Raw genomic sequence first — 15,980 nt, 5'->3', positions numbered from 1 at the left:
GAAAACACCACAGTTTTTGCTACGTGTAAACAGGGCCTACATCACGTGATTCTTAGTTCAGGAGGCGTTTAGTGAATATGTTCATCCTGGAGGAAACAAACTGCAGCCAGCAGGTAAACGACCCGGCGTCTGCAGGAAAATCAAGCAGAGTTTAATTTAATCAAACCAACCACGTCAAGCGTGAACCCGCCCTCTAAGGAAAGATTGTGACTTTAATGTTCTTTTACTTTACAGTTAAGATTATTATCATTGAACTGAGAGCACATGATTTCTCCGAGACCTTTGCCTCGGCAGTCTATGCTGCACTATGACGTTTAAGGTTATGTTGAAAAAAGCAGGAAACACTGAAATGTTTCAAGCAAGTAAAACAAGTAATATTACAGAAGGTAAAGTGAAATTGTTGCTGTTAAATATATATATTTGAAATGTCTGAAGGTTCTCTAGACAACCTGAGAAATGAAAGCTGCCCTTTCATCTGCAAGACAGAGGGAAAGTTTAGTTTTACCTCAAAACAGTGAAACAAAAAAACTGTGAACTTGATACCAGCCACTTAACCCAACCTCCCTTTGGCTCATGAAGGAAATTTGTTACAAATTAATCCTTGAGAACACCAACTGAACTTCTTTTTATGAAATTGGTGTTTGTTGGTTGGTTTTTTTTGCCACTTAAATAAAACCAATGAGGAAGGTTCTTTAGGATTGTTATTAAACGGGTGAATTATTGTGAACGATGACTCTGGAAGTTTTTGGAAAAGTGTCCCTGGGCAAAAGCAGCGTGTCCGTATTAAAAGAGTGAACCACGGTGAGCCGAAAATAAAAGAGAGGGCGAAAGAAGGAAGGCAGAATAAAACAGTTGCCAATTTGTTTGCCGTGTGCTGGAACTGTACTAGACTTCTTTCTGAAGTGGCTGACAAGCAGGTGAGATCAAAGTCACGCGGACAAAAGAGGTTCAGCAGCGATTTGTCAGGAGACGAGAGGCAGCGGCTGGATTCAGCCCTCTGATCACCGCGCCACCAAAGAAACCTGCCCATGAGAAAAAGTACAGCAGAAAGGGTTCAAAGGTCATTTTGATTTGCTCTGGATTACTGGTACCTCTTTTCCCCCTCCATTAAAAGGGGGGAGCAAGAAAAGGACCTGGCTAATAACCTTTGTATTATTGCAAAAAAAGAAACCCTTTTGTGCAAAGAGGGGTTTTGGGAGGTGGTGGTGGGGGGTGGAGGGTGGAGGGACGGGGGGGAATTTAGGGAGGTCAATTAAAAATGGAGCCCTGAAATCCTTGCTTTCATTCATGGCTGGAGGGCCAAAAAGAGGAAAGTTAAAATGTATGCTTTTGGCTTTTGTGTGACTGGGTTTGGACTCATTTGTCAAGTGTGCTATGCGAAAAAAGGAACGGCTGGAAATATTTCAGTTGGGTAAATAATAAAGAAATAGCCGGCTGAGCTTTGCTCTCGAGGCAAAGTAGCGCTCCTTGTGTTATTTCTGCTAAACACAGGTGCGAACGCTCTGGAACACAGCGAGGTCGCGCCGGGATCTGATCTCTCCAGCCGTGTTGGGAGGTGGTCAGGAATGCAAGGCTGCAGTGTAATGTGAAGTCGAATGGCTCCCGAGCCACAATGAAGGACCAATTAGTCAACTTTGTATTGTGTGGGCAGCGGGACAAAGATCCCCAAACACAGTTGATTTGTCTCTCTTAGACAATTTCAAAAGTATGTGAAGTCTGCACCCCGGCCTGGGCATTAGAGCGCTGCCCCAGCCGTCCCTGCCCCAGCCAGAGCCGGAGCCGGCTGGGGTTTCTCTTCTGGGAAACCGCCTTTAAAAGTGAGCAGGGATACCATAGGAATGCCATTTGTTTAAAATGTGTTGAAATAAAGATGTGCAGAGTCATATCTAAGGTTGACAACCGTCCCTTGAAAAATGGAATGGTCCCGTATTTATAAACTAACTTTATAAAGTTAGTTGTCCCGTATTACTGTGAGAGTCAAAAAATAGTCATAACATGCCAATGGAAAATGGCATTGAGCTGTTGAGTTCATAAATTATTGTTTTCTGTTTTACTACAACTGTAGCTACAGTCATGGCCTTTGAGGCACAAATATGTTTATATAGTTTTATACAGACTTTCTAATTGCGCTTTTGTTATTGCACTAAAAATTTGCACTAAAGAATGGATGTTCTGCTTTCTTTCTATTGTTTTATATGAATTTATACAATTTTAAGTTAAGAAAGATACTTATTTTATTCAGTTCATCTTGTAATTTTGTATTAAAGTGAATTGCTGGATAATCATTTGTTTTCCATGTGTTCATGGCATTCAAAAATATGCATCTAATTCAATTCAGCTTTGAGTCAAATAGTTAAAAAATCGTTTCACTCACGAAAAAGGGGCTAAAAAAATTCACCAGGCCAGGAAGGGTGAAGGCAATCAGGTCAGCCGGTCCTGCAGATGAGGTGTCCCTTATTTATTTTTCAGGGAGTTGACAACCCTAGTCATATCAGTTCCTCCAAAGGGGTTTGTTACACTCCTCATAAATGCATTTTTGGACTCTCCTTCCAGATTAATCACCTGCATCGGTGGGTGGACTAGGAGGATATGGATTGCAAACTCTTAAGAATCAAGGGAATACAAATCCTTTACATAGACGACTGTTTTTTTTTTTTGTCCCAGTACATTCCATATATCTTCCTCACAATATACAAAGTAACTGGCTGCAAGCTTTCAGCATCTCTTTCTAAGAATGACGTCAACTGCATTGTTGGAGTTGGACGGAGCACAATCTGAAGGTTTGGACCAATAAAAACACCTTTGGGTATTATTAGGGCCCTGTGATGGACTGGGAACCTGTCCAGGGTTTACCACTGGCTGTTACCTGGAGAGAACTGGGAAAGGCTCCAGCAGAACCCAAAAGGTCGGTGGAGATAATGGATAGCTGGACCGCATTATTTGGGAAGAATTTTTTCTGTTTTCTATAGTAATTCATATATTAAATGTCACAATCCTGTCAGCAAAATACAATCTTGTATTTTTACATATCAAGAACCTTTGGTAACCTAAAATGACAGACATGTAAGGGAGTGTGTCCTACCCTGCACCAGTGCAGGCTTAATTCCTAAATAATTAAAAAGATAAAAACAAAAACAAACATTTAAGGTAAAACAGCTGGAATTCCCACGCCTCAGTACCCTTCCTCACACTTGTAACTCCAGTTGGAGGAAGGGGACAGATTAGTGTAGTCTTGATCAAACGGGCCCGATCATGACATTTTCAAAACATCGGTATCGGCCAAAAAAGTATCGGGACATGCCTAGTTATAAATGTTTTTAGGATATATTAATTATTTAATCGTTTTATAATTGTATTTAACAACTGCATTTAACAATACAGACAGTTGATGTGTGTTTATAAGATATTGCTTTAGCGGCGTGGCTAACAAAGCTAACAACAGGTAGCCTTGACTGGATATCATTCAACTTTTGAACCCAGAAACAACCTCTTTTGAAGTGAAATGTATTTATTTTTGTTATTGCACCATTCTGCACTTTTTGTTTTACTTTACAATTTCATGTTTATACATTTTGTGGAACCAGAGCTGATAAACTTTGTTTTGATCCAATGATGCAGTCAGTGAAAAGAAATATATGTCCATGTTGGAGAGAATGGACACTAAAAGAAACTTTTTTTTTTTTTTACTTAATTCATTGCCAAAATGTATCTGATCGGGAAAAAGTATTGGAATTATATCGGGAGCCAAAAAAAGTGATTGGATCGGGAAAAATCGTGATCGGCAGATACTCAAACTCAAGTGAGGGAGCTTAACCTAGTACAGATCCATGGAAATTACACAGAATGATCTATTATCAAACATGTATGTTTGATAAGCATGGGGACCGCATAAACACGCTTAAAATGGTGCATTCCCACTTTGACTGTTTGGTTCCATTCAAGTAAATTGGTGCGGTTGCCAGGTTGGTGTGGTTCACTTGAACACGTGTGCCTTGATGGGTGTTAGCAGACCATGGCCACTTATGGCACTTTTCCACTAGTACCTACTCAGCCCAACTCCACTCGGTTTGGTTCTTCTCCACTAGGGGTCTAACGTGCCGAGTAGATACTTTTCTGTAACTATTCTGCTGAGGTTCTAAGCGGCTGAGTCGAGCTGTATCTGACATCATCACACTACAGACCACCGATTGGTCGGGGGGTTGGAGTCAGACGTCTGAGTCAGGAGGAGGAAATCAGAGAAACAGACTCTGACGGATTCTTCTTCATTTTATTCAACCAGCAACAGCAGCAAAAGTCTGTTTCATGATCCAACTCTGAGGGTCAGATGTTCATAAACCTGGTGCTGAGGAGAGAATTAAAAAGGATCTAGATGGTGATAAGGAACGACCAGATCTACCAGGAGCTCTGTCTCTTCATAGCTGCTCACGGCTCCAGCTGACTTTTCAGCAACACCGAGACAGACAAACAAGAAAAAAAGCTTTGCCACTTCACTCTCATTTTTTAACTTGGTATGGAACACAAGCCACAGATCCAGCAGCACATCTATCATCTCCTCCAGGTTCTACATCTTTAGTGTTGTTGTCTTCTTCATTTAGATACACAATCAAATACGTCACAGCAGCTTCTCCAACCTCCTACTTCTGATCTGGGTGTTGAAAAGAAACGAAGGCGAGTCGAGTCGGGCTGAGTAGGTACTAGTGGAAAAGCGCCAAAAGATGAGTCTTGGCCCTCTCTCTCCCAATCAGACCAAACCGTCTGTCCAATCAGGTTCTGACCTTTTTCACATTTTTTCTGTCTTGTCTTTTGGTGTTAAAAGACACATGCAAGACCTAAGCAACCAGGACTTTCTACAAATTAACTGAACTAAATGTATATATTTTTTTGCTTTAGTTGAAACCAAATGAGTTAAATTACAAATGTGAACACACACCAAACGGTCTACGGATTAATCTCAGTCTCCACCAGGGTGACTGTATAGAAATGTAATTCTCATCAGTTGTGTGAAATAAGACCTGGAAACAGGTATTGTGGCATAGAATTGTCAAAATGGTTTAATTAACCGTAAGAATTGTTACAGATTACTTTTGTAATACTGTATTTGACCCGGTCTTTGTACGTTTTGACCGTATAGAAACGTAATTCTTGCCATTGTAACAATGAGATGTACCTGCTGTATTCTACTGCCCTTACTTTTTAACAACTTGTGCTTTTTATTATTTTACCTCTTTTCTTATCATCTTATTTGTTATTTACTGTTTAATTATGTCTTGCTGCTTTTAATGTTGATGTAAAGCACTTTGAATGACCTTGAGTTGAATTGTGCTCTACAAATAAACTTGCCTTGCCTAAAGGTATAAAAACACTCTTCTGATTTAATCTGGCAACGATGTGATCATCTTTCTGATTCTGTGTAAAGCCTGCAGCAAAATCTTAATCAGTCAACTTTTAAATGTAGAATCGCGGCAACGCCAGTGTATAGTACATTTCTGCTCAGTCCATTGGATCCAATTACAAATGAAATGTTAACACTGGCCACTGGAACTGCATTGGTTAATCATTGCACTCCTAGAATTGAGTCATGCATCGTTCCTACACATTTTGAATGAAAATATTTGATTGTAGGGAGTGGGCTGTGTTTAGTTAGACTGCAGTTTTCATCAGCTTGTCCCGTTTAGGCCAAGCCGGTCCACACGCAAGCCTGCTTCATGTTTGAAATTAGGTTACGACTCAGTTTATACATCAGAGATTTTACTACCTAGACCGTAAATGCAGCTGCTTATTAACTAGAAGACGATCACGCTCCCACATTTGATCTACGCGACCTGTTTGAGTTCGCCGTGTTTTGATTTAGGTTCCCAAACCTGCAGGTCTCTTGAAGTCGTTGTTGCACTCAAGTTCCTCTCAGAGCAGGTCTGTCCTTCTCATAATTATTTCCTGCTCCTTAGGCTTTATGTTTTCCCCCATGGTGTGAGCATCATACTACATTACAGCACGGCCAGCCGGTGTTCCTTTTGCAAAAATAGCCTCGAGGCATGTCAAAAAATGGAGCAAATAGCTGTGAAGTGTGTTGAGTGGACCATGTGGCCGCTTCATTAACGTTGACACGGTAACAGGGGACACTCACATGTGACTAAAGCCAGAAAGCCTCTGTTTAGCTACTTGATTTCTGATGGGTTTTTTTTTTCTTTTGTAACCAAAAACTAAACACACACATATCTCCAACGGTGTGGAGGGGATGCTGCTGTGCATGTGAGCGTTGTTTGCCGCGCAAATTGAGAGCATTGGCTTTGCTTATTGCTGGGGATGCTTTGTGGGCGGTGTGGAAGGGGAGCATAATTAAAATAGTTTCTGAGAGAAGCAGCGCACCACATCTGAGGTTCCACCCTCTTCCAGCATTTAACCACATCAGGAGCATCTCACTTAGACCCAGCCACCAGAACAACCTCTGATACACACTGGCCCGGCTCATGTTTTGGTGTGTTGGGGCTTCGGGGGCATAATGCACATTTGTAATTAAAAGAAACTGCCTTTTTTTCTGATCATCGGGGGTAAATAAAGTGACAGAGGCAGCTAGCTGGGTGATGTATGGGAGGGGAAGACAAATTAACCGTCTACTCTCTGGGGGATTCTCAGCAGAGGCCGACATAGCAGCGGTGGAGCAGCGCCAAAGGGCAGAGAGATTTGTAGATGATGGTGCTAATTACCAGAATGCAAACCATAATGTGACCAAGATGGAAGCAATTTAGGCAGCAGTCATTTACCCTGCTGTTCTTCCGCCCACCGGCTGTTGCCTCGCCAGAGCCGGGGCATTAAGATGAGAAAAGTCTGGGACAATCCATTGATATAGGAAGAAGAATAATGCATCGGCAGAGGTTTCCGTACAGGGTGATAAGCGGACGGGGAGAACCCTGTTGACACAACATCCATTTGTCTTTAACCTTCGCTAGAAACAGACCTCACAATTGGCGAGCAAAAGCTAATAGGTCAGGGGGGAGCAGAGAGTATAAAAACCTGGGAACAAAGAAGGCTGCAACCCCTTAAATGCTGAGAGAAGACGTCGCATTTGAGTCTCAAGCGAGCAGTTTTTCCTCCTCACCTTCAGAAAATCTCTAGATACAAACGAGTTAAAGGTCAGGCCGAGCTCAGCTCAGCATGCAGCAGCTCTGTGGATCATGAGACATCTGCCTATTACACTTTTATGAGGTGTGTGTGGAGGGTACATCTGCACAAGCAACCTCTCAAAGCTGGGAAGTCTAAGATTCCACTAATTCTTTGCTGAGAGGAATTGAACTGTGACAATTTTCTTTTTCTTTTTCTTTTTTTTGAAGTTGCAGGAAGTTTTTCCAGTCTTGTCCCTCACCTGCTGCGGTGGCTGGCGCAGGGCTCAGACCGCCCTGTGTAATTTGGGGATGTCTAATTGCTCTTTTAGGATATTTCAGAAGAGGAGTTCAGAGAGACAGAGCCGTTCCGCACTGGGCCACTATGTAATTTTATCCATGCCTGCTGTCTCTCACTTCACACGGGGCTGATACCTTTTTGCCTCCCCCTTTCCTTTGTATCAATTGGTCGAAGTTCAGCCCTATTGTCGCCGCGAGCTTCTTTTATATCTGCTGCTCTGGTCTGCAGCAGGGGACTGTGAGTTTAGTCAGCTCTGCAGGAGGGCTCCAGGAAGCAGAGGAATCAGAGAGGAAAGGATCCGCGGATCTGTCAGAGCAGAGGTGGCCCCGGCGCGGCCAGGACGCATTTTACGCAGGAGCTGGATGCGCTCCGGCGGGTGTGAGGGCTTCATGGGACCCGGAGAGCCGAAGAGCAGCCACTTTCCTCCCATCCAGAGTCGGGACCCCCCCACGGCCATGCCACGATGCTGATCCTACCGGCGCTGCTGTTGGCGAGCCTGCTGGAGAGCGCGTCCCCGCGGGCGCACTGCGCGCCGCCGGGCCCGGGCTGCAGCGGCACCCGGGGGTGCGGCCCCCGACCCCGGGGGTGCGAGCCCCGGGAGCCCCGGGAGCCTCGGGAGCCCCGGCCCCGCAGGGACGCCGGGGGCCGCGGAGGCGTGTACGAGCACCTCGGAGGAGCTCCCCGCCGCAGGAAACTCTACTGCGCCACCAAATACCACCTCCAAATGCACCCTAACGGGAAAATAGACGGCTCCCTGGAGGAAAACAACCCATTCAGTAAGTAAACTATCACACATTTACCAAACATTTACTTGTGCTTTCTATTATTTTACCTATTTTCTTACCATTTTATTTCATTTTATTTGTTAATTATGTTTTAATTGTGTATATCCGCTTTTAATGTTGATGTAAAGCACTTTGAATTACCTTGTGTTGAATTGTGCTCTACAAATAAACTGGTAGTGGAATATTACTGATGTTCAACAACTCGAATATTTCTAAGGCCTTAAATCAATTCACTTAAAATGAAAGGTTACATTTATTCTGGCTGAAACAAATGTTTGAAATGTTTCCGTAAGAGTTTCTTTACATCATTGGTCTCCAACCTTTTCCCTTCTTAGAGCTACTTTTACAAAAAATGAAAGTGGACGACTCGTGTTTTCTACCATTTATTCCATACTGTATTTTAACCCGAACAAACTTAACTGTACACAGTTAACATTTTGCATCAAAACGCCACAAACAATATTTAAATAATATGCATGTGCATTTTGGCTTTTCTGTATGTACTTTTTGTGTGTGTCTCGCGCTATTAAATGAAATAAGAATGCTATCAAAACAAAATGCAATTACAAATACGGATATTGTTAATTCACTCATCATTTGTTAAGAGTATACTTCTTTTCTTTTCGTAGACTGCTACCTGCAGGAAAGTCCTTTGTTTGTATGTTAGTTTTTTTTTTTTAATTTAGTGAAACTGAGGGGGTTAATCTGTCAGGATCTATGAGTTTGTTTCCCTGACACTGTCAGGTATTTGTGTGAATCTGTTGAATCCATGTCTCTGCAAAGCTGCAGACACGCAGGTTAATCTCACCGACTCAGGGCCGAGTATTAACATCCCCGCGGGACAAAGCGCTGTCTTAACGGATGTGTTTAACTAATCAGCAACTATTAGTGCTTTTCTGCTGCGCTGAATGGGCCATTGACTAATCAAGCAGTGATTAAAAAAGCCAATAAACGCGCTGAATGGGGCGCTAAGTAGCGACTACAAAAGGAAATCATCATTCATTACATTTAAAAGTTGAAAAACGTGTTTCTATTCATTCATTCATTCATTCATTCACTCACCCATTCATTTATTTTTTAATCAAATACTCTCTTTTAATTTATTTTTTTCTCAAAGCAATTGATGGAGTGATTGATAAATCAGTCAGTGAACTCATTTCTGATCAATCTTTCATTGATCATCCTGTTAATGTGTTCTTCTGTGTTTCAGGCATCATGGAAATCACAGCTGTGGAAGTGGGTGTCGTGGCAATAAAAGGGCTTTTCTCTGGGAGATTTCTCGCCATGAATGATAAAGGAAGGCTGTACGCATCGGTCAGTACATGTTCATCCCACCAGCTACACCTAAACACATGCAGGTCCTGAGTGACAGCTGATACCAGACCTTGAAAAAGTCCCGGCAGAAGCATTTGAGACCCAGAACACCCAAGTTCTGGCTCTCTGGAAAGCACCTAGAGACAACTTCTGTTGTAATAGACTAATTGAATTGAATTGAATTTGACTTAAGCTGCTCAAAAGCTACATTTTTACTCGATTTACACTTTATTATCAATTCCGGTGTTCTGCCAATTTCTGCTCCCTGCCGGGAAATGCTACTTTGTGGTTCTACGCATGCGCACAGTTGATTTTTAAAGTTTGCATCATTTCTTGCACGATGTAAAATGGATAATATGGGATGTTGAGTATTTGATCCTTCAAAATACACGACCCATGACATGAATTGCATTACACTTTCTGAACATTATACGATAAAGAGAAAAAAAAACCAATTCTATCACTTTATTTGATATCCATTCAGTCATTGGCCTTTAGCAGGCAGGTCATTAAGATCAGATTCTTATTTACAATGACGGCCAGGCAAGAGACAAGGACCACTTGGGGGGAAAAGGAAATGGGCTAGGGAGTAAAACACGGTAAAATTGTAGCTTTGCAAAGGTAGAAAACCATTAAGGAGCATTTTTTGGCAAAGCAGCAGAATTCAGCTCATTGGACACAGCAGTTTGGGTAACACATGTCTTTCCCTCTTTTTCTTAATCCCCCTATAGGAAGTGTTCAACAAAGAGTGTGAGTTTGTGGAGCGCATCCATGAGTTGGGGTACAACACGTACGCGTCCCGGCACCACTCCACCGAGCAGCCTCTGTCCCCGGGAGGAGCAGGCAGCAGGCGGCGCGCCAGCGTCAAGAAGGAGTGGTACGTTTCCATCAACGGCAAAGGCCGGCCGCGGAGAGGCTTCAAGACCAGGAGCACTGACAAAGCCTCGCTTTTCTTGCCTCGGTTGCTGGGCAACAAGGACCACGAGATGGTGAGGAGCCTGAGAGACAGCCTGGGTGGACACCACCAGATACGCCAGCGCGGCCGCCGCGGGGAACGCCGGAGACGCCGGCACCGCGCCAGGAAAGGACAGCGTCGACAGAGAGATGACCCAGCAGACTTTTAGAGAGGGGGATTCTGATCAGACTTCATCTCAGTCATGGACACCGATTCTTGGCACATATTGTAGCCTGTCTGCGATGAAGGTTGTGGAAAAATGACTTGGATTCAATTTCTCCCCCCTCTGGATTGGTTGATGTTTTGGTTGATGCACAGAGAAAAGTAAATCCATAGAGGAAGGAAAAACTGGAAGACCACCCAAAGTGTTGGGGTAAATAGGCCTTTTTTCACATTGGCCACTTCCAGGAGACTGACTCCCACACGCTCCACCGCTGTATAACGCTCCATGTTCTCAAGTCTCACTCCTTTAACACATGTATTACAGTAAGATAGCTGAAAATATCCATCTTATTGTGTAAAAAAAGCAATGACTTTGCCATCAACTGGACACTGAGTAAGTACCTTTGGGAGAGATTGGTTCTGTTTATGTAAATACAGTTAACCTGGACAAGCATCGCAAGCTTTTTTCCAAAAATCAAAGCCCCGATGACAAACAGGGCATCACGTTCTCCTGTTTTGAAGTGCAAATCTACCAGGACTGTAACTGAAGACGGGACTTTACACAGCAAAGCACTTTTTGTCAGATTCACATTAAGAAGCAAAAGGGAAATGGGTGTGAAACAGGAACTGCTGTCTGTTCTTGGGACTTTCTTACAATGTGATAATCTACTGTCTGTAAACTGAGAGAAGTACTTTGTATATTTTACTAATGATATGAATATTTATTTGGTACCTGAGCTGTAAGTTATTGATAAGACTATTTTTTCTCCATTTACCAATGTTACTGTTGTTTCATAGCTTTTTACTCTGTCTGGTTCCAACATAAACACAATGGTACTGACCCAAAGAGAAAACCGGCTGGTTTGTTTCTGCTTCTTTCTATTTTCTCCAGACAGGTTTGTCTTTACAATCTTAAATCTGATTCCCCCTTTCTCTTCAAGGGAATCAGAGCAGTCATTTTTTTTTATTTATATAGATGGTGATTATTAGGTTGTGAATTTTATATAACAAGATAACACTTTGTTGGTTTTACTTTTGCCTCTTCTGTTTCTTCAGCTGCAGCTCTTTGGAAGTAGTTGAGACGAAATGGATAAAAGGACGTTTAAGCTGATCCAAAGCACTTCATCTCCTTTCTTGTATCATATAAAACTACATTTGTTGCTTGTGTGAGAGTGTGTGTGTGCACGAGAGCATGCAAGGGAAGAGGAGGATTGTATTTAGAGATGTTTCTCCCATCTTTACGTATCTGTCTCTCCCTCATTTGTTGAATTGTGCACCTTAAAAATCTGAAACTGCGGTGACGAGCATCAATGCTAAATCCATCCCGGCCAGTAAAAGGAGTTATTTGGACGTTCAGGTTCTGCCCTGCCTGGTTTGCAACTATAGGTAGCAGCGTATAAAGCCCTGTCACCCTATACCTGCAGGCAGGGGAGGCTTCCTGGCCGGGACAAAGGCTCCTCCCAAGGGGGGCCTGGGAAGCGATGCCGCCTCAGACTTTTAGGCCTTTTCTTAAAAAAAAACACACACCGACCAAAAGCTGAAGTTGATAAACAAGGCTGGCCTTCCTGAAAACTAAAACTGTGTCATACAGAGATTAACACCTTGTTATGAATGTGGGGCTCTAATATTACTGGACAGGAATGCAGGACTCCAAACCCTGCTAGGACTCATTAGATTAGGAACCGGGCAATAAAAATAAAAACATGTCACCCAACTACAATATTCACTAAGCTGATGGGAGTATTAAATAATGTGAAATAGCCAAATGATTCTTAGTCTGTCATTCTGAGAGGGAAACACAACAGAACTCTTTTACATCCGTCTCGGGCAGGAATTTTGTGGGACATAGTTTTGTTCTTGTTCAAACTGTGTTTCAGGTGTTTTATGGATCATTGAAGGATCTTTTTGGCGGTCTGGGATGTGAGAACATTTGTCCTCCTGAGGACCAAAATAAAAACATGTTGAGGCTAAAATATATTCTTCTGGGTTTGTAATAAATCATATATGTTAAATGAGTCAAATAGCATCCATAAAGATATCATTTGTAATATTTAAGAGTATAAAAAGGGTGATCCCAACCTAGAATTGTCAGCTTTCGCAAGCTTGGTATCAAGGTATCAAGGTTCACTTTATTGTCATTCCAAAAGTCCAAATACAAGTGGAAGGAAATTTCGTTGCCACTGGCTCAAAGCAAGCAATAAAAACAATTAAAACATTAAAAACTCTAAACACTAAAAGATAAGGAAACTAGGCTAAAAACTAAAACGCTGCGCACTCAAACGTGCATAAAGATATACAGAGATTAAAGAGCTTGGTGCAGTAATGTAGATTGTACATTTTCAAGGGTAGACAGGGAACAAAAAAAAAATGCCTTATTAAAAAATGCCTTATTATCATCCTCATCATCATCATCATCATCATCATCATCATCATCGTCACCGTCACCGTCATCATCATGGAAACGTGAAAGAGGCTCTTATAAAGTCTCAACCAAATAGTCTAATAACATTGTGATTCAGTATGTATTGTGATGTTGCACTTGAATGAATGAAGGAATGGATGGATGGATGAATGAATGAAGGAATGAGTGAGGTGTGGAATTATATAACAAAGTGATTACTCTCCAGAACACATCAGTTTGTTAATGAGCGAGTGTCCTGGAGAATCTGGGAGAATAAGCAGCTAAAGCTGAGCTGTACTAGTGTCTGGGACATGTGGCTGCAGCTCCAACAGGTGATTGTCGGAACATGAAACTTGTAAACAGCGACCTCTACAGGCCAATAGTGTGTTCTCTCTTCACTGGAAATCAGCCCTTCTCCCTACTGAGGGTCACGGTTGTTCTCTTTAGGCAAAACACAGAGGAACATCTTAGACAGAAGTCACACACTGGGATTTCACTCAGATTTATCATCTCATTTACACAAATAATCTTCATATTCTCAAGTTTTCATATTAAAGCCTACAAATAAAGGCTGGTTAATAGTTTCTATGTAGCAGTGGCAGTAAAGCTCCACTATTTCTGTTCTTATTCATCATTTGTATTTTTGCACAAGGAACTACCGCTTACTTTATTTTTATTTTTCCTTACTTAATGTTTTGCAGTAGTTTGTTTTAGGCTTTACATATACATTCAAGTATCACTTTTTTTTGTCTTCACATGTGAGACTTGTTAACAAATACAGATAAAGGATAAAAGTGATGAGTGTATGCCATAAACTACAGCTCAGTGTTGGAAAACAAATTGTTTCTAAAGTTTGTCTAACTGTCAAGTTGATATCTGTTTTCAGACAGATTTTTCTTTTAAATAGATAAAAATAAAAAACCTGAAGTGGTTTGTTGGGAGTGTTCAACCACAGTTGCTTAAACCACAAGTAAGAATGCTTTTTTATTCAATTTAGATGTAGACGTTTTGTCATTAAGCTGCCATGCGTAGGCTTCTTATTAGACGATGAATAAACAAGGGAGCAAATGAATGCGTCCACTGAATGTTGAGACATTTTAAGCTCTGAATCGCAGCTGCCACTCAGTGAAATTTAAAACCTCTTCCCTTCAACATAATTCAGCTCATACTTGCAACCCGAAGCCACTATGACTTTAAGCACAACATAAACAGAAAATAAAGCCCAACATAACTTATAAATCTCTGCGTGACTGAAGAGGGACATCTTAACCTGCGTTTTATTCCAACATGATAAAGGAGTTTACAGAACCATGGACAGCGACAATGGCAGCTCTGCTGGTCTGCGTGGCTCAGTCCTGTCAGCTGAGAGGAGACTGGAGGAGGAGGATCAGTCGTTACACCACATGTCTCTGAGTTCAGGGCCCGCCGGGCCGGCTACCTAGAAGGCCCACCGGGCTGTCGCTGCAGGGGACCTTTGATTGATTAGATATCCTTGAGGTCCAAGTGCCTTAAATGCCTGCTGAACATTCCTGCAGGTTACGCAGCAGATACAGGGCCCGGGCAGCGCTGTGGTACGACAACCATCCCCTTCCCTTCATGTGGTTGGGTAACCGTTCAACCAGTCTCAGTTATCCATCACTGGACCTGAACACGGAGCATTCCTCCAGCACGCACGGCTGGATTACAACGTGTGTCCTCAAGGTGCAGCTACGGGAGAGTGTTAGGGCCAGGCTGAGGGGAAATAAAAATAATATTCTAGAGGAGGAAGATTTTTTTTTCGTTATGCACTTTGAGAAAAAAGTGGAAATGTTGTGAAAAAAGTCGAAAATGTCGAGAAAAAAGCCGAAATGTCGAGATTAATGTTGAAGTACAATTTTGAGAAAAAAGTCTAAATGTTGTGAAAAAAGTCGAAAATGTCGAGAAAAAAGTCGAAATGTCGAGAATAATGTTGAAATACAATTTTGAGAAAAAAAGTCGAAATATTGAGACAATATTGTTTTGAAACACATTTCACACATATGAAGTTGCATAACTTCAGAAACATATCCTTAACGTTACACTCCAAGGATGTAGTCAGTTAGTTAGTTAGTTTTTGCATCATTTTATAAAACAAACAACTTATCACGGTTTTTCTTTTTTTTCTTACAGTTTAAGCTGTAAAAGGAGATTTAGACGCTAGTCAGAGGAAAATCAGTACATCATTTTGTAAAGTGAGGACTACGGAAGAGTATTAGGGCCCGGCAAGAGAAAAATAAAAATAATAGTTTAGAGGAGGAAGATTTTTTTTTCATTATGCACTTCGAGAAAAAAGTTGAAATGTTGAGATTAATGTTGAAATGTCGAGATTAATGTTGAAGTACAATTTCGAGAAAAAAGTTGAAATACAAGAATTGGCTTTACAATATTAATTTGAAACAGATATCACACATACATGTATGCAGTTGCATAACTTCAGAAAAGTACCCTTAACGTTCCACTCCGAGGATTTAAGTTTAGTTAGTTAGTTAGTTAGTTAGTTAGTTAGTTAGTTAGTTAGTTAGTTAGTTAGTTAGTTAGTTAGTTAGTTAGTTAGTTAGTTAGTTACGGCTGTTGCTGCAGGCTGTCAGTCGCTCTAACTGGATTGGATGGACCAGAGGAGACATTTACACTTTATTCACCAAATTTCGACTTTATTCTTGAAATTGTATTTCAACATTAATCTTGACATTTCAACTTTTTTCTCGACATTTTGACGTTTTTCTCGAAGTGCACAATAAAAAATAATCTTCCCCTCTCAAATATGTTTTCTCCTGCCTGGCCCTAATACTCTTCAGTATTCAGCGGCCCATCATCCCAGAAGTGATTAAGTCCCTGGAGTTCTGATGGTTCTGGTCCCTCGGTTTATCTGGAACTATTGTCATTCATTTGAATGTAATTGAAGTTACACATATATGTCCATGAGTTTTATCCTCCCTGCTGGTCCTCA

The 15,980-nt window shown here is 41.6% G+C and overlaps 1 protein-coding gene across 1 annotated transcript; it reads left to right on the top strand.

Annotated features, from left to right (window-relative positions):
* Positions 1-7,665: 7,665 nt before the first annotated feature.
* Positions 7,666-11,365, top strand: fgf3 (fibroblast growth factor 3). Its single transcript, XM_061708517.1, has 3 exons — positions 7,666-8,174; positions 9,394-9,497; positions 10,229-11,365. Exons 1-3 carry the CDS (start codon positions 7,862-7,864, stop codon positions 10,619-10,621), a joined length of 810 nt encoding a protein of 269 aa, XP_061564501.1. The 5' UTR covers positions 7,666-7,861; the 3' UTR covers positions 10,622-11,365.
* Positions 11,366-15,980: the final 4,615 nt, after the last annotated feature.

The sequence above is a fragment of the Cololabis saira genome, chromosome 2, assembly GCF_033807715.1.
Source record: "Cololabis saira isolate AMF1-May2022 chromosome 2, fColSai1.1, whole genome shotgun sequence".
NCBI classification, from domain to species: Eukaryota; Metazoa; Chordata; class Actinopteri; order Beloniformes; family Belonidae; genus Cololabis; species Cololabis saira.
Note: the sequence above shows the minus strand (reverse complement) of the source record. Positions and strands in the feature narration are given on the sequence as shown.